The following is an 18,074-nucleotide window of genomic DNA, read 5'->3' as shown; positions in this document are numbered from 1 at the left end:
AAATATTTTTGGGGGGGTTGGGGGGAGGCGGATGTGAGGGTGGGAGTTAGAGTGGGCGTGGGGGAGATATCCTCAATATTTCAAAAATGCCCACACTGTTGACAGATTACACATGAGATCATATCAGTTGTGTACAGCTGGCAATAGGCTGCCGAGAGTTGTGCGCCCTTATCTGCGTCAGTGTGTAGGCCTGTGAGTGTGCCTGTTACAACGCTGCAGAAGTCCACACAGCCTACAACTGCACAGAGTAGTGGAGACTGGGTTTAGTTTCTTCTGAGGCAGACGCGCTGGAGACATCATGGATGTTATTCAACTGGCGCCTTTTGTGGGGAAATGACTTCTTCATTTATGCATACATCCGGGGGCGAAAGAAGAAGAAGAAGAAGAAGAAAAAAACGGTTGAAGCAGCCAACGATTTGCAAAAATACGAAAGCAGGCAAATCAAATTTTAAACGTATATATTGCATTAGTTAACCGTTTAAGCTACTTCATCGTTTAGGCTGCATTGTAACGGATACCGTTTATTAACTTATAAACGAAATCTCATCCGTACACTGTGGCTGAGAAACGGACAATGTTTCAGGGTCGGCCAAAACTTGTACAGGGCCGTAGGCAGAATTTGACTTGGAGGCCCTCTCCGTCTCACTCTCGCAGTAGACAACCAATATCTAATCTCTAAGATCACGAGCAGTTAGTCTTCTACCTGCAGTGTTTTTAGTTTGTATCAACAAATACATTTTTCCTGAGGGTGGAAGCTAAATTACTTCTGCTTGCGCCAGCTCTGCCAATTTGGGTAATGGTGCCAACTTTGTCATGGGTCAAATGTGGACCAATCCAGACCTCGGTTGATTTAACAAGCTTGAGTTGTGGTTTCAACCAAAATACTGGGTGAGGTTTCCTGTCAAATGAGTTCTGGTAAACAGTATCTAACTGTAAGGCTAAGAACAAATAATAATAATAAAAAACTTTCTCTACACAAATGATATTTGGGGTGAAACTAATTAGTATCATTTTAGAAAACATCTACGCTGACAATTGTCAGATTAAAATACATTAAAGTCATAAGTCTCGTAATGTGTAATAAGACTTTCTGACAAACAGTTTGTGCATACAATTCATACTCAACGTGCTTCTAAAACTGAGTTGAATAAGGGATTTGTACTTTTAGTTTATCTTTGCATTAAAGGTTGGAATGTTAGCGACATTTCCAAAGTGTTATCTCAAATGAACTTATATGAGAGAGGAATGGTACTTTGAAATGATACCAACACATGATACCCATGTTAGAAATGAACATGGGTATCATGCTTACAAGTTGACATCCTGGTGTAATTATGTTGTTCTGTTAACACTGAATGCAGTGAAATGTGAAACTAAAATCATAAGGTTGCTTAGTTAAAAATATATATATTTTAAATACTTGTATTACGCTTTCTTCAAATGATCTTTGATAAATGATGTCTGATTTCGATAGTTAGAATAAATATCAGTTACTTGATTAATAGTCATTTTATGCATCCTAAAAGATGTTTGTTACAGATAAATGTTATTCAAAGAATAATGTGGTATTCTGCTTACTTTATTTTTCCAAAGTAAACATAATTAAATTATGAAACTGAGGTAAATGACATCCAGTTTTTCACAGAAACATGACCTCAACTCATTCCAATTAAGAATGGTTTTATAGGTCAAAGTAATTGATTGCTGGATTATTACTTGGTACTTATTTGGTCGTTTTTTGAACAATTATAGGCATCTTCAGGGATATCAAACAGTTTTGTTGAACCAAAATTTCTCCCCCAAAATCCCTGTCTTTGTCCATCATAGTAATAACAGAAAAAAAATATATATTAGAAAAGCAAATTATATATTTACGATATGAGTGTGTTTACCGACTGGTTTCAATAGAAATTATTGAAATTTCAACTTGCAATTGTAAATAAAAAGTCAATTTTAAGGGAACAGTAAAGCAAGAAGTGAAAACACCAACAACAACAAAAAAACTGCAGCTGCAGAATTACTACTACTAACTACTGAAAGTTGGTTGAAGACTACAGCCTCACACTCTGTGACTAAGAATTTTGTTGACATGTAGATAAATTTGGTTGTCAAAATTAAAACCTATTGTATAACACAAAATAATTGCCTGTCTGTATTGACTTTGCAGTCGCTTCTTTGATCAAAGTGTTAATGTTGAAGAAAACTAGCACTAGCTCATGCTAACTACTCAGTAGGTGGAAGGATAATGTCACCTAAAGTGAAGAATGTCCCTCTCTAGGGTGAACTGAATTGACAGTGATATAAACATTATTATGCTGAATCGTTTTGCCATCCCATCATTTCTCATTTTTTACACTATGAAAGAAGTTAATCTAAGTCAAATCAGGTCAACGTTTTCAGGTTTTTCTGCTTCCTTTCGGTGACTTCTCTACACTTACAAACTGGGTCACAATATTTGGTAAAAACTATTCAACATTCCTTCCAAGTTCCCAACAGCATAATCATTTCTATTAAAAAGACAAAAAAAAAGACAGACATTTTATAGGGCATATTATTTGGACATAGTTCAAAACAAACCACTGTCATTTAAACACAAATATTTCAGCAACAAATACCCCTATGGGAAATTGGTTCCCGTAGGGAAAGTAGCAAAGCCTACCCTACTTTTTTTCTGTTTTTTTTTTTTCTCAAATCGCATACCTCTGCTTTATTTATTTAAGGACAAATTCATTTTTAAACAACTTCCTGACCTGCATGGTCGTGCAGTTGGGAGCACTGTTGCCTTGCAGCAAGAAGGTGGGCTGTAATCCTGAACTGGGGTCTGTCTGGATGGAGTTTGCATGTTCTCCTGTACATGTGCAGATTTATTTATTTTTTTTGTGGGTAGGTTCATTTGTCCCTCTAAATTTCACTTAGGTATGGAAGTGTTTGCATGCAGGGATATTTCTCCTGTGTTGCCGTGTCTCTGTTTCCATGTGATGTGCTGAAAACCTGTACCTGTCACCCAACCCCAACAAAGACCCCACAAGTTAAACAGGTATAGAAAAACGGATGGATGTCAGCTGCGAATCCAGAAGACGATCGTTTATAGTAATTTCTTTCTTCAAAACGTAAATAAAGGATGTCAGGAGTGATGTTAAGAAAATGCCACGGATTTCTGAATTGGTGTGCTGCAAAACCAAGTTCCATCCATCCACAGCCGCTCATCCTTACAGGGTTTTGGGGGAGTTGGTGCTTATCTCCAGCAGTTGTAGATGGTACTTCCTGGACAGGTTGGCAGTCTATCAAAGGGCAACAGACACACAGGATAAACAACCATTCATTCACACAAGCACTCATATACCTAAGGACAATTTAAGAGAAATCAATTAATATCCATGTTTCTTGGACTGCAGGAATAATCTGGAGTACCCAGAGTGAACAGATGCATGCGTGGTGGGGAGAGAAAGGGGGCATGCAAACTATATTTAGAAAGACCCTAGACCTGAATGTGAACCCACAACCTCCATGTAGTGAGGAAAGTGTTACAAGCTGCTCCACTGTGCAGCCCTGAGATCAGAGTTCTTGAATTACATGTAAAAAAACCCAAAACAAAACAAAAAAAAACTAATCATACATGTTACAAGAAAAAGAAAACAGTATGCCTGAGACAAAATATCTACATTTTGAGAGCAAAATTTTGCCATTCTCCAAAATAAAACATAAATCGACTTTATCTGCCTCAATACTTGACGTAGCAAGTATAATATGATCATTTTCCGTAAGAACGTGCATTGTAACAAGTCTTAACATCTGGTTTCATTTCTTTCCGCAGACACATTGCCAATCAAAACAGATTGGTTAACATAAGTGACAGCAGTTTGAGGCACTACATAAACCTCAGAAATCTGTAAGTATCCCACCGGTTTGTGCTCGGTTAGATATTAAGCTAATTTAAACTAAATAAATGCACACTGTGACTTCCAACAGAACGGTGACAAGGACAAGATTAACATATATATCCAAGGATGCATTTTATAACAACACAAGACTTCAATATGTGTAAGCAGTGTCTTACAGTAAAGTTATTTTATCGCACCTGTTCCCCCTGCTGACTTTTTACAGTTTTTGTTGCTATTTTTTTTCATTTTTATTTTTCTTAGAAATCTCAGAGATAACAACCTCTCCATGCTGTCATGGAGAACATTTCAGAACTTCAACAGTACATTTCCGTAAGTTGACACATGTGCGTCAAACTGTCAGTAGTCCAACATCCCTCCCTCCCCCCCTCCCACTAAAATCTTTCTTGCGTTTGTTTGTCTGCTCCATTTTAAGGCTTCTTCTATCTGGAAACCCTCTGGATTGTGTTTGTGAAAACTTGTGGATCAAACTGAGACTCCAAGAAGACATAGACGGTCCAGAGCTGACATGTACTGATGAAAGGGGAGAGACAAGGGACTTTGCCACACTCACTCCTCCAGACTGTGGTAATGTAAAGCGTTGCTGGTTTTCTTAGGCTGATTGTGTTTGCTTTGTGAAGACGTAAAGGAGCAGTTTAAAACTACAGACAATATTCACGTATATTTGCCACATTTTATGTCACTTGCAGTGGTTCCCAAAGTAGAGTTGAGCCCCAAAAATGTGACTGTAAGGGAGGGGCGTGATGTCAAAGTTGTGTGCAGTGCCTCAGGCTCCCCTGTTCCTGAAATCCTGTGGACCCTTGATATGCTCTCAACCCACTATGAGGTGAGACGGTTTACCTTCAAGTCTCTTTTAAATGTTGGAATAAGCGAAGTCCAAATGACTGTTGTCTATCATGCAACACAACAGACCACATACTCAAACATAAGATCAAATGGTCTGTGGGAAGCAGCCAGAGTACTTGAAGAAAACTTGTTTTTGCAAGTTTTTGAGAAAGCAAAAAGTTTAACTATTGAAATATCAGTAAATAATGCAAAAATGGAGAGTAGTAGAAGAAGAAGAAGCAGAAAGTGAGGAAAAGTCATCAGTTTGTCCTCTAGTAGCCTAAGCCTACAGCAGCATAGCTACAAAAATAGCTCAGGATATCCTAATCTAAACTCTTAAAATAGAGTATCTAATTTACAATAAAAGCAGCTGTGGTTGCCAGAACTTTACAATATAAATACAGCAAGATCCATATTTATATGGTAAAATTCTATGGTGGCCAGAATTTTACAGCAAAATTCTGGCAACCACAGCTGCCAGTATTTTACCGTAACTTAGAGTAATTGTTTTATTTTATTTTATTATTTTTTTGCACGGTGTAGTCTGTCTGTTTTATGAAAAAGGAAAGTTTTCAACTTTGTTTTAAAAGTAGACAGGATGTCTGCCTCACGGACTAAAACTGGGAGGTGGTTCCACAGGAGTGGCGCCTGATGACTAAAAGATCTACCTCACATTCTACTTCTTGAAGTTCTAGGAATCAGCAGTAAAACTGCAATCTGACAGCAAGACTGAAGATGGTGTTACAGCACAGAAATAAAAACCACACTACATGAAAACTGAATCCGGCTGAACCACAAATAAGCATGGCTTCAGCCAATAAGAAGCTTTTTTTAAGTGAAGGGAAAAAAAAGACATTAATTTGTTAATTTTTTTCTAAATAAAATTAGATGTAAATTGTAAATAACTGTAATTCGTTTACATCATTTAGGAGCTGGAATGATTCGCAGTTACTTTTATATTGCAAAGTAACTGCAAATTACTTTGCAATTCGCAAAGCAATTGCGAATTGCAAAATTACATACAACCGTTACACACACCATGAGTGATATAAGTTGTTGTTTTTTTTTGTTTAGATAAACATCCCACCAGTCTCGCATGTCCGTACACAGAATCTGTAATTGATCTAATAAGTCTTATCTTTCCAGATTGACCCTTTGGAAACAGAAAGCACCCTCATCTTGTCAGGCCTGTCTCCCGATGACAACGGCAGGGTGATCGTATGCAGCGCCGAGAACATAGTCGGTCAGATTGAAGCTACGCTTCAGCTCAATATCCTCTGTAAGGACTTCAAATATGGCCTCACATCTCTAGAAATCCTACTTTATTTGCGTTCAATTTGATCTAATTTCCTCTGTGTGATGAGCATTTAAATACTTTCTCCTAAACCGTGTTTTTTTTTTCTTGTGGAAGCAGAAGGCTTCTTGGTTTGTTATCATTACTGTCTCCTGGAAAATTTTATTGACTTTCCATGTTTCCTGTCCATAACTCTTCTTCCTGTAAAGCTGCTCATGCCTCACTACGTGCCTTCGCTTGTTTAACATCCATTTATACGTTGTCCTCTTCCATGTTTTTCTGTCTTCAGAGTTGGAATGCGTAGTTTTTCATTAGGTTAATGCTTGCCTCCCAGTTATTTTTCCAACCTTCACCTCTCCTCTCCACAATTAGGGTTTTTACTTCACCTTTGCTCTTTCTTTTTGTCTCCTGTTGTCCCCGTGACCTCTCTTCTTCTCCCGTTGCCTCCGTCTTAGTTCCCCCTAGAATCGAGCAGCTGCTGGCTCCAGAACAGGCCCACCAGTGGTGCATCCCATTCACTGTGACGGGGAACCCCAAACCTAAGCTGCTGTGGTATCATAAGAAGGTGCTTCTCCAGGAGCAAGACTTCATCCGCACCATGATCCACGAGTCCACCGAGAACGAGGACCACGGCTGCCTGCAGCTCGCCAATCCCACTCACATCCACAACGGCGAATACAAGCTCGTGGCGAGGAACGAGTACGGTCAGGATGAAAAGACGGTCACCGCCCAGTTCCTTGATCCGCCAAACATTACAGGCCAGTTTGCTTCCTGTTTCCAAATAAAGTTATTTCTAGAGCATGATTTTAAGTGTACTAGGTTCAATTACATTCAAATTGCAGAAGTGCAACTGTTTCAGTTGTACATCTTTTATTGTATAGCTATGTTAATTGTGACTAAGTTTTGTAACTGAGTGGGATTTTATATGTAACAAACCTGACATGTTATAATTATTATTACAACAAATGTCTTTGTTTTTCATTTTTTTATTTACAGGAAACCCAGATTATGGTACGTAATACTTATGTTTTATGACTTGATTGCCATGAAAAAGTATTAGCCCCCTCATCAATTTCTTGATTTTGTCACCTTCCTAAAATAATAGCCTAAGTCATTTTTGGCAAAAAATAAATTAATTAATAAAATTGCCACCTCTTTTTTGCTAAAAGGTGAATTAGGCAAAAAAAATATTACTTTCGGCAAAAAAGTATTTTTTCAGGAAGATGATTAATTACAATTACATTTAAATGATAATATAGGTATTATTGTCGTCTTTCTGTTCTGTACTTCCTATTAGGTCTTACAATCAAATTTTAGTTTTAGATCAGCATTTTTGATTCAACAGTAAAAAAAAAAAACTCTTGAAAAGTTTTATTTATGGGAGACCGATGATGACCAACACAAAGGCCCACCTCATATGAGTCCACCAACAATCCTAAGACTTTTGGAAAACTATTCTGGGGATAAAAATGTACATTTTTTTGAAAGAGATAAGTCCCATTGTATCAGGCCAACTTTACAGCATTTAAGGTGATTGACATTTTTGACACAGTCAAACATGATGCCACTTCTTTGCCACTTTAATGCATGGACATCTTTCCATACCTTTGTAAGATATAAGGGGATTATTTTTTGAGGATCTTAAGCATTTAAGTCTGAAAAAAAGCACAAGAAAGCTGCACTTAACTTTTCTCTGTACTCTTATGCAGTTAAAAATATCTACTGATTTCATCTCTCTTTTTTTTTTCTTTCTCCTTTTCCCCTGCATCTGCGTCTTCTGCTCAGATGGTAAGTTTTTTCCGGACTTTGTATGTAGTTTCACACAATATAACATTGCACACATCAGTCAGAATTGCAAAATATTTCCAAATATGAATAACTCTGATTTGACAGATCACATATATACTTATCCAGATCCACCGCCTCTGGACGACAGTGTTGCAGTAAGTGATCCTAAATATTACTGGCCATGTATAGCTTTTTTACAAACCTTTTGACTTAAAGACATATTTGCTGTTTATTTGAATGTGGTTTCAGTGACGTACATTATATTTGTGATCTCGTACACATTTGCTGATATAGAAGTGCAAATAGTTTCAAGTATATAGGGATCAGTGATTCTTTGGGCTCTGAGTACATATTGCTTCATTAGCACAGAAATTGTTCACTAGTCACAGAATAAATCTCTTTCTAAAGCCACCACCTAACCTCAATGCCAAGACCTAAATTGTGTGTGAAGGTAAAAAGAAAAATATATAAACTCGTACTCAGGTCTATGGACTACCATAGAGATTGTGGAACTGGTCACTAAGCCATGTCTCTGTAGTCTCTCTAGTCAAGACCTACAAATTATTATTTTGTCGAAAAGGGGGAGTTATACAAACCATTAAACTTAGCTGTACTAATAATTGTACCCCAAGTGACTTTGCTAAAGCCAATTGTTTCTACTTTGTTAGACATTGACTGAATGTGCTCAAATCAGATGTTCTATTTTTCTTCTCTTTTTTTTTCAGTGTAAAATAAACAAAACACATAATTGCCAGAGATCTCACTAATTATGACCAGCACCTTATTTTGATTTTTGCAGTTTAGTTTTGACTTCTTACTGATATCACATTCTCCCCTTTGTTCATCTCCAGGTATATGTCGTTGTGGGAATTGCCGGTGTTGCCCTGACTGGCTGCGTCCTCATGGTCATCATTTTGAAATATGGAAGAAACTCAAACTTTGGTATTAAAGGTAAAATAAATATCTTTATTTATTTTATTCTTATTTTTTTTTTTTTGCATAAATAAGGAGACTTAAGCTTGTGCCCATAATTCCCCAGAGAAGATAAAAGAAACAAAACCTTCCTAAACTGTTGTCAGATCAGAATATTCATAGAATTTTTTTTTTATTGGGGCTTTTATGTGAAATACCAACACGATATAGAACATAAATGTGAACCGGGAGAAAAAAATATAAATTTAAATGTACAGATAAAATGATGGAATCGTTTCTAGAACAAACATTTGCAGAAGTTACAGCTGCAAGTCTTTTGTGGTATGTTTCTCCCTGCTTTGCATGTTTCCAAACTTACATTTTTGTCGATTCTTTGCAAAACAGCTCCAGCTAAAAAGGGCCAGATTTAGAAAGGTGGGACCCCCTGGGCTGGAGCCTTTTTTAGACCCCTAATCACAAAATGTTTCTTTTACTCTTGCTAATTACAGTGCATTGATATGTAGGGCTATCAGCTGGTAAGAACTGATGCATGGTCAATTTAAAACTTATACCGATCACATCTCACTATTTATGCTTGTAATGTGACCGAATGTTCTGTCACCTTTAGACTAAACGGTAAACAGGCGATTTCACTTTTTAGGGTAAGCGTTGTCTACAAATGTTATTTTCAAAATGCCTACTACCATTAAGAAGTTAATAAACGGTCAATAACATATATAAATACTGATATGGCTACTTCCTGTGTAAAACCATATATTATTAACTTCCTCTGTTAGTCTAGCATTACTCCCACAATTTTCAGAAACCTGATACTAGGGTATTATACACCATTAAACCTATGCACCCTTCAACATCCATCCACCCTGTTAACCACTCTTCTCCTCTTTCCATCTTCTCTTACTCCTCCTTCCTAATGACCAAACCTCCTACACTTCACCTTCTTGTCTGCCCATCTCTCCTTCTCCTGTTTCCTGACCGCCACCACCTCCACCTCTCCTCTCCGTGGGTCCCCAGGCTCCTCCTCGGTAATCAGCAACGACGACGACTCTGCCAGCCCTCTTCATCACGTCTCCAATGGCAACAACACCCCGTCGTCCTCAGAGATGGGTCCAGATGCAGTGATCATCGGGATGACAAAGATTCCTGTCATTGAGAACCCGCAGTACTTCCGCAACTCCGGCAGCATGCTGAAAGCTGACACGTGTGAGTTACCGCCGCTCTTGATGAACGCCGGGTAACCTGGGCTCTTTTTTTTCTCTCTCTGATAAATCCATGCAGGGATCATTGCTATCGGCGCCATATTTATCAGCAGATTCCTACTGTGCCGCGGGAGTGACTTCCTGCTTTGGGAGCTAACCGGAAAGCTCATGCAAGATACTCAGAAACACAAACTTCTTGTTTTATCGGAGACCTATAGATTTGACGTGTCTTAGTTCTTTGCTGTGCAAGAAATATTAAACTTTCTGTAAATACCAACCTTCTTTTTTAACTTAGTTTGTTAGGAACCAGTCGACAATGAAAAATAGTGCTCCATGGTATAAAATAGTATTGACAATAATAATAGTACTAATTTCTACATTCATAATAACAATGGAGGGAAAAAACACACATAACATATATCAATGTCATATCGAATTACTAATAATTAACACTTGGCACAGGCCAGACTGAGCGCTCCATATATAGTATAATTGTATGGTAATCTTGAGGAAAAATACCAAAGAAAATATCAAAGTTTCTCAATATTTAAACAAATCATTTTTAATAAAAAAAAAAAATCAAACATTATGTAATTATTTTACTTGAAAAACAATCATTACAGTTGTATTTTTTATTTGCAATGTTTGTTGTGAAATAGACCTTGAAAGACTTGGGACTATTCCCTTCATTAGAGTGTATTTTATAATTAAAACCACAGTCATATATTAAAAGTGTAAACTTCAAGAATCTGGAGTTTCTAAAAACAAAGGACATGATGGATGTCAAGAGTTAGCTTGCCTAGCAAAGTCGCTTTGAAGGGCCAACACTTCTTGAAAAGTCTATAAGACTTTCATTAATGCAACTTATTTTTACATTTGGTATTTTCATTTATTTATTTTTTTGTAAATTGTCCGTAACGAACACAATCAAATTCCAGTATACTATAAAGTTGAAATTTTTTTCTCAAAATTCCTAATGAAAAAAAAATATATATATAAAATCTTGTGGGTGATTTGACTTGTTCTGTATTAAAGTTGTGCAGCACATCAAGAGGCACAACATCGTGCTGAAGCGGGAGCTGGGAGAAGGAGCCTTCGGAAAGGTCTTCCTTGCCGAGTGCTACAACCTTGTGCCAGAGCATGAGAAGATCCACGTGGCCGTCAAGGTGCCGATCAGGAAGCTCCTTCTTCAACAACGCCGGGGGAACGGTTTCCGCTGGATGTTCGCTCCTGTTCACCCTGCCTCTTTCTGTCTCTCAGACTCTGAAGGAGGCCACTGAAAGCGCTCGCGCAGACTTCTACAGGGAGGCGGAGCTTCTCACCAACCTGCAACACGAGCACATCGTCACCTTCTACGGAGTGTGTGTGGAGAGCGACCCGCTCATCATGGTTTTTGAGTACATGAAACACGGAGACCTGAACAAGTTCCTCAGGTGAGATCGTCTTCCAATGAAATGACAGACTTGTTTTGTAAAAGTAATTTAATTTTGCTTGTTGGGCACCTCTTTCAGCAAGGACAAAGGCTGCGCTCAATTATATTAACTATATGTTAGATCCACAGCACATCTCTGTTGATAAAATATCTTGACTGGAGAAGAAGCCCATTTAAGTTATACATATTATTTCTGCAAAAGAAAGAAACTGGCGTGTATTTGCAGTAAAACGCAATAAATCACTGTTCAAAGGTGAACGTAATAATGAATCAGTTCAAAAGCTTACAACTAGCACAATAAGATCAAGTTAATGTTCTGACATCTTAAATAGTTTCCTGATCGTAACATTTGAGACTCATAAAAACATTAAAAGGTCTCAGTAACATAATGGGCGTCATATGAATTGATTTTGAACTTGACTAAAGTCGTAAAGAAAAGCCGTCTGCTAAGGACTTTTTCAAAAGATTGAACTGTGGCTGAAAGGTCAGACGCTGAGTGGTGTGGTCACTGCACAGTTATGCTAAGCCTATCTGTAACGACCACACATTTCCATTTCATACATTGTCAATTGTGGGTTATATGGGCAGTTTAATGGGTGCATTCAGCAGCCTGCCTGGTTTCACATCATCACTATAAAGTTGCTTTAACCATAAACTCCTCCTCTTTTAGGAAGAGAAGAAGAAGCCACAACCTGCCACAGTCTGCCATCTGTATATATTTTTAATTGTTGGACTTAAATTTACTTCTTAGACTCACCAAAATGATTTCGAATGCGCTAAAATGTCAGAGTGCACAACCTCAAACATGCAGCTTAAATGTTCTAATGCTGTTCCATCTGTTGTCGGGAGTTGCAATGAGAACGCTCCTGTGTTGGATTTGTTGGTGTTACAATTTTCTTGTCAAACTGTCATGAATTCGAATCAAAACCGAGACTTTGGAGACAATAAGTAATCATGACAGATAAATAAATAAATAAATAAATAAATAAATAAATCTTCAGAAATGATGAAAAGCTACTTTTTTTTCTGTCGTTTGCGAAAAATGCAATGGTTTTTTTGGGTTGCAGGTCCCACGGTCCTGATGCGGTTCTCATGGCAGACGGTCAGCACAGTATCTTGGTGGAGCTCACCCAGTCTCAGATGCTGCACATTGCCCAACAGATTGCTGCTGGCATGGTCTACCTGGCCTCCCAACATTTTGTCCACAGAGACTTGGCAACAAGGAACTGCCTTGTAGGGGAAAACCTGCTGGTCAAGATAGGAGACTTTGGCATGTCGAGAGATGTTTACAGCACAGACTACTATAGGGTGAGTAATCGAGAGCTGTTTGCTCTTCATCTTCCTATGTGACCCTTCATTGCTCATTATTGCTACTGCATATCCTTGCAATCTTCAGATGGTTCTCATAAATATACCTCAACACAGAAACATGAGCTACAAATAGGGATTGCTTCCTCCAGCTTTGGTGAGACAGGTGTGTGAATCAGTAGAAATAGCAATTTTAAGATATTTTATCTGTTTGTAAATTTCATAATCTACAAAAAATGTTAAGTTTCTATGGTAATAAGAAGCAACAGTGCAAAGGAACCCTGGAAGGTTTTTCATTTTCTTTCAGCGATGAGTTAAATTATTCTCTCACTCAAGATTGACAACGTCGTACTAAACCGCAAAAGAGCAAACTGTGTAATTGTCCAGGTGTGGACATGAGAGAACTGCAGCCAGCTATGGACATAATCATAAGACTGATAAGAGTCAAATAAAAGACATTTAGAAGGAGCAAATAGATTTATTTAATTCCTTCTCCGTTTTGTCTCGCATCTTAAGTTGAATCCCACAGCGCCCTCTGCTGGAGTCAGAAATGCAAGGAAAAAAATATGTCACCCTAACCGGGGCCTTTCACCTACCACTGATGACCAACGATGTTATTCAAAATGAGTTAGGGATCCAAGCGCCGTTACTCTCATTTCTCTTTACAAATGTTTTGTGAATGTTATAGCATACGTCTTCAAAGTCCTTTTGCCGGCGTGTTGTTTATTGGTCACAGTAACGTCTCAGTCCCCCCCGCCTGTCATATAAGTAAGCAAGTAGAGATGGCGTAACCAGCAACTGAAACCCTTTTATCTGACCTGAGGGGTCTCGCTAATGGAAGCTGCCGCGTCTCCCCAGGTGGGCGGTCACACGATGCTGCCGATCCGCTGGATGCCCCCGGAGAGCATCATGTATCGGAGGTTCACCACGGAGAGTGACGTGTGGAGTCTGGGTGTGGTGCTGTGGGAGATCTTCACCTACGGCAAGCAGCCCTGGTACCAACTCTCCAACAACGAGGTCAGTCACATGAGGTTCAAAGCTGTGATTAATGGCAAGACTTTAGTGGAGGCATCATGGGAATTGTAGTATTTACTGTTGTCGAAGGTTGACTAACGTTAGAAACTGAAGGTGTTAATGTTTAATGTTTTTTTATTCCAGTGATGCAATTTGCAGTTTGTTCCGCAGAGTATCGCACATAATGTAGCATTAGATGGAGCTGGGTGGAACTGCTCTGCGTGATTGTTGTCAATTTCCTTGATTTAGATGCATTTTAGGCGAGGTGAGCTATAAAAAGAAACTCGGCACCTGCAAAAGTAAGCCGACAGACGTCAGACCGTTTCTTCTTTTTGTGTAGATTGTTTCTTTTCTGACCCATCAGAATGTGTCTCTAAATGCTACCTTGCAAAAACAGAAGGATGGTTTTTGTGCGCGTCAGCAGGAACATAAGTTGCATAGTTATGGGCTGTGAAGAGCTTTAGAATAAATAGAAACTCATTAAGACTGAAAACTCTGGCATTAGGTTTTGAGTGCATTAATTTTCTGAGCCTTAGCTTGTAAGGACACTGCTGTCTTTCCTGTTGGCTTTGCAATGCACAGTCCTCCTAGGCCCCCTAAATCCCTCACAAAAGTACTTTTTCCCTCTTTTTAGCCTCTTGCCAAGCACAAGCTTTGCAATATTTTCACAGGGCTGCGTGTGATAGGCTTGCATAAAATAGTCCAAATGTTAAATGGAGAGAAAAAGATAAAACTTTAAGTCCGTATTGCTCACCCCTCTACTCCTGGTCGTTTGGTTGTTTTACATCAGTTGTTTTTCTTTTCTTTTACCCCATTTTTATGAATGTGTAAATCTGTCACAGCATTGAAAGTCCCCGCTGTCTCCCGCAGGTGATTGAGTGCATCACGCAAGGCCGAGTCCTGCAGCGGCCCCGTACCTGTCCTAAGGAGGTATACGACCTGATGCTGGGCTGCTGGCAGAGGGAGCCCTACATGAGGCTCAACATCAAGGAAATCCACAGCATGCTCCAGAGCTTGGCCAAGGCCTCCCCCGTCTACCTGGATATACTGGGCTGATCCACCAGCGTCTGCGTATGCAGTTTGTGTGCATGTGTGCTTCGTATGCGGATGGGTGTTTGGGTGCTGGAGAGCATGTCGGGGGGCAGAGAGGACGCTAGAAGTGAAGGTAGCGTGACTACGTCTATGTACAGAATCCGGTTGTAAATGTGACTGTAAAATGCAAGCTGTCCGTGTCCTCATCCCGTGAAGAGAAGCCTTAACGTTTAGGTTTTTGCTGCTTTTTTTGTTTCCTTCTTTATTTGCAGAATCTCCTTGGCATGTTTCATAGAACGAAGAGAAAAATACATACAGATTTATGTGATTTTACTTAAAATAACAGTCTAAAAAAACCCCCAAAACAAAAACAAGCAGAGAGGTCATTGTGCATCATGTGAATCCATCGCCACAATGTTTTTCATACTTACTAAGAAGGGGAGGGGGGAAATAAAAAAAAAAAGCAAGAAACACTCATTGACTGAGAATATATGGAAACGTCTATGTAGATAAAGCTTTTTAAGTCCAGTTGATTTAAATCTGGTATTTAAGTCATGCACATGTAAAAACATTTTACAGACAAGTAAAAAAAACAAAAAAAAAAAAACAAGAAAAGATCATTTCAAAATTGTGAAATAAAAGGGAATATATTTTACATCCTGAATTAAAAATGACATATTTTGTGAATACATTGGTGGGAAACAGTTTGGTTTTAGAGAGCAGGGCTATCTGAAGCACAGCGCGTTAACTCGGGAGGACTGGTTGTTTTTGTTTTCCATTTGTCTGTCATTCACCTGCAGTGCCATTGAGTAAAAAAAAACCCAACAAAATCTTTATTTTGTGGCTCATCTCTGAATGATGTTTCAGAGCCAGATATCAAGGCTCTTACAGGACGGATCGAGGTGAGGCAACGGGCCGAGAGGGGTTTCTTTGACGCTGCTTAAAGACGTTTGAGGCTTTCGGCATTTTCAGTCTTCGCTTTGCATCGGCTTGTTTTGAATTTCTTACCTTTAGTTTTATGTGCCCTGACCCCTTGATTTTTCTTTTCACATTTTGAACTGTTACACCAAACTTTAATGTATGCTACCGACATTTTACCAGATAAACCACTGCAAGGTAATGCATGCTTATGAAGTGGAAGGGGAAACAAATGTATGTTTTTCAATTTTTATTTCAAATAAAGCAAAAAATAACAACAACAAAAAAAAAAAAACAGCACATCTTCACATGGGTATCTACCCCATTCACTCTAACTTCAATTGAAACTTTACATGCGAAACAATTTATTTCCAGGAAACTGCGCAAGATTCTTCCACCTGTGTTGTGGATGCTGCTGCTCCTCCAGAGCATCTTTTCTGATTTATGGCTGGGTCACACGTTAAAAGCTTAGGAGTGTGATTTTTTCTTTCTTTATTTCAATATGCTGCTTTAAACCAGCTCACAGCTTTAACTCTGACCCGTCCAGTGTGTTTGTTGGCCTTCACGATTCTGTTCAACAACAGCCGGATTTTGTGCCGAGGGTAAATTACGCAACAATCGGGTCTTTTTACGAATCAGTTGAGCACTGAAGAGAATTGGCTGCATGAGATTTTATTTAGAGGCATTTGTGCAAATTTGTGCCACACTTTTTAGATTTGTGAAAATCTCAAAAGATCACATCTCTTCCACTTTTACAATTGTGCACTACCTTGTGTTGGTCTGTCACACAGAATACTATTATTATTATTTGAAGTCCATTGTAGGCCCAAGGGGTGTGAAATAAAATGCTGCCAGACCACAGCGGAAAGAGTAAATCAGCAGCTGACTGGGCTTAACGTACCGCTATTGTGCTTTCATCTGCACCCTAGCATCAAACTAACCATTATGTGGTTTTTTCTTTTTTTTATATATGTAAATGAGTCAGACAATTAGTTTTGTTTGTCAGGTGCAGTTTGTAGCATTTTTGTAACCCTCCCACGCCGTCAACGCCCCAAAATGCACAACCCAAGCAGCCACCCTCTACCACTGAACACCCTTTGTCTCAACCCCAGCTGTAACCTTCAGCCTGGCTGAGCTGAAGCAAAGTGTAAACCTGAGGAAAAATAAGCTTTTTTTTTTTTTTCTGTGCATCTCACTTATGTGTTTTTTTTTTTGTTTGTTTTTTTACACACTGTCCTGTATAATATAGTCTTGTGTGGGCTGTATATAAACTGCTGTCCATCCTGTACAGTTCTGATAACTGTCTATATGAATAGTAGGCTACGTTTAATAGTATAATCTGTCCCAAGCAGGTACGTCAGAAACTGTGTGACACCTATCGAAGACAATGTGTTACGGGCCACCGGCAATACGTACTAAATGTAAATAATGATTTTATTTGTGCGCCATCGTACGATTTCCTCGTGCTTGTTCATGATACCAGTGAGAATACAATCCTCCTCCCTTTTCGGCGACTTTTGATCTGCAGAGGACGTTGTTTGAACAATGTGCTTTATTTTTCTCTCTGAAAAGGAGAATAAAAAAAATAATAAAAAAAAAACCAAAAGAAAAAAACGATTTCCTCTTTTCCTCTCCACTGTGATGGGGAGCTCATACAGAGGCTATCTGGGAGGCTGCCTGACTGCAGGAGGAGCACAGACTCTGCACACACACACCCAGATTTCTCCTCGCCAGCAGGCGTCCCAGTTGATGCGTGGCCAGGTCGGGGTCTGAAGAGCTCCTTCTGCCCGACCCCCCCGCCACTCGGACCACCTCTGACTGACTGTAGCCTATTTTGATCCTCTTTCAGATGAATAACTGTGACTTTGCATCATGAATAGTATATTATTTTGAATGTAATCTAGAAGGGTGGGGATCTTTTTTGAATGTAATCTATCTTAGGGGTGGTGTCAACGATTTTATTTATTTTTTTTGTAAATATATGGTAAAAGAAGAAAAAAAGACGACGAAGATAAATTTTACTTATGAATACAGTGAGCGTGTGTTCATGTTTGTTGGTGTGATTGTGTGTGTATTTGCACATAAAATTGAATGCATGTGTGAATGCGTGTGTGTGTGTGTGTGTGCGTGTGTGTGTGTGTGGTGCGCTCCTGGCAGATTTGATCCTGCTTTAATCAGCCAGTTCTATCAATCAATTCAATGCTTTGTGCATCATGTGAGTAGCTTATCCACAATTACTGGAAATGTTCCTTGTGATACTGTGCATTTAATAAAGGTGGTATGTCTTACAATAAGCTCTGCGTCCTTCATCAAGGATTGTTTGAGGGGTGCTACTCAGAAAAAAGTTATTTTTAAGACTTTTTTTTTTTTTTAAGTTATCACATCACTGCCAGCTTGTGTGTGTGGATTCTAAACAGTGTAAAGCTCACAGT

The 18,074-nt window shown here is 38.9% G+C and overlaps 2 protein-coding genes across 3 annotated transcripts in view; one reads left to right on the top strand and one right to left on the bottom strand.

Moving 5' to 3' along the window:
* Positions 1–15,186, top strand: part of ntrk2b (neurotrophic tyrosine kinase, receptor, type 2b) — a 16,490-nt gene extending 1,304 nt beyond the window's left edge. Inside the window, exons 2-18 of one of the 2 annotated variants that reach the window (XM_007576688.2) lie at positions 3,815–3,889; positions 3,970–4,041; positions 4,143–4,211; positions 4,315–4,466; positions 4,589–4,725; positions 5,871–6,003; positions 6,474–6,776; positions 7,015–7,029; positions 7,804–7,806; positions 7,933–7,961; positions 8,658–8,757; positions 9,754–9,942; positions 10,974–11,104; positions 11,199–11,371; positions 12,438–12,678; positions 13,537–13,695; positions 14,563–15,186. In XM_007576688.2, the coding sequence (XP_007576750.1) occupies positions 3,815–3,889; positions 3,970–4,041; positions 4,143–4,211; positions 4,315–4,466; positions 4,589–4,725; positions 5,871–6,003; positions 6,474–6,776; positions 7,015–7,029; positions 7,804–7,806; positions 7,933–7,961; positions 8,658–8,757; positions 9,754–9,942; positions 10,974–11,104; positions 11,199–11,371; positions 12,438–12,678; positions 13,537–13,695; positions 14,563–14,748 (2,167 nt within the window). In that variant the 3' untranslated portion in view covers positions 14,749–15,186. Of the gene's footprint in view, positions 1–3,814; positions 3,890–3,969; positions 4,042–4,142; positions 4,212–4,314; positions 4,467–4,588; positions 4,726–5,870; positions 6,004–6,473; positions 6,777–7,014; positions 7,030–7,803; positions 7,807–7,911; positions 7,962–8,657; positions 8,758–9,753; positions 9,943–10,973; positions 11,105–11,198; positions 11,372–12,437; positions 12,679–13,536; positions 13,696–14,562 lie in introns of both variants that reach the window. The other variant, XM_007576687.2, reaches the window with a different exon arrangement.
* Positions 15,187–15,503: 317 nt separating this feature from the next.
* itga1 (integrin, alpha 1) overlaps positions 15,504–18,074 on the bottom strand; it is a 67,974-nt gene continuing 65,403 nt past the window's right edge. The window contains exon 29 of the mRNA XM_016663330.1: positions 15,504–16,021. Coding sequence (XP_016518816.1) covers positions 16,008–16,021 — 14 coding nt within the window. The 3' untranslated portion in view covers positions 15,504–16,007. The remainder of the gene's footprint in view (positions 16,022–18,074) is intronic.

Source organism: Poecilia formosa, unplaced genomic scaffold, assembly GCF_000485575.1.
Source record: "Poecilia formosa unplaced genomic scaffold, Poecilia_formosa-5.1.2 Scaffold414, whole genome shotgun sequence".
NCBI classification, from domain to species: Eukaryota; Metazoa; Chordata; class Actinopteri; order Cyprinodontiformes; family Poeciliidae; genus Poecilia; species Poecilia formosa.
This window is presented reverse-complemented; position numbering and strand designations above follow the sequence as displayed.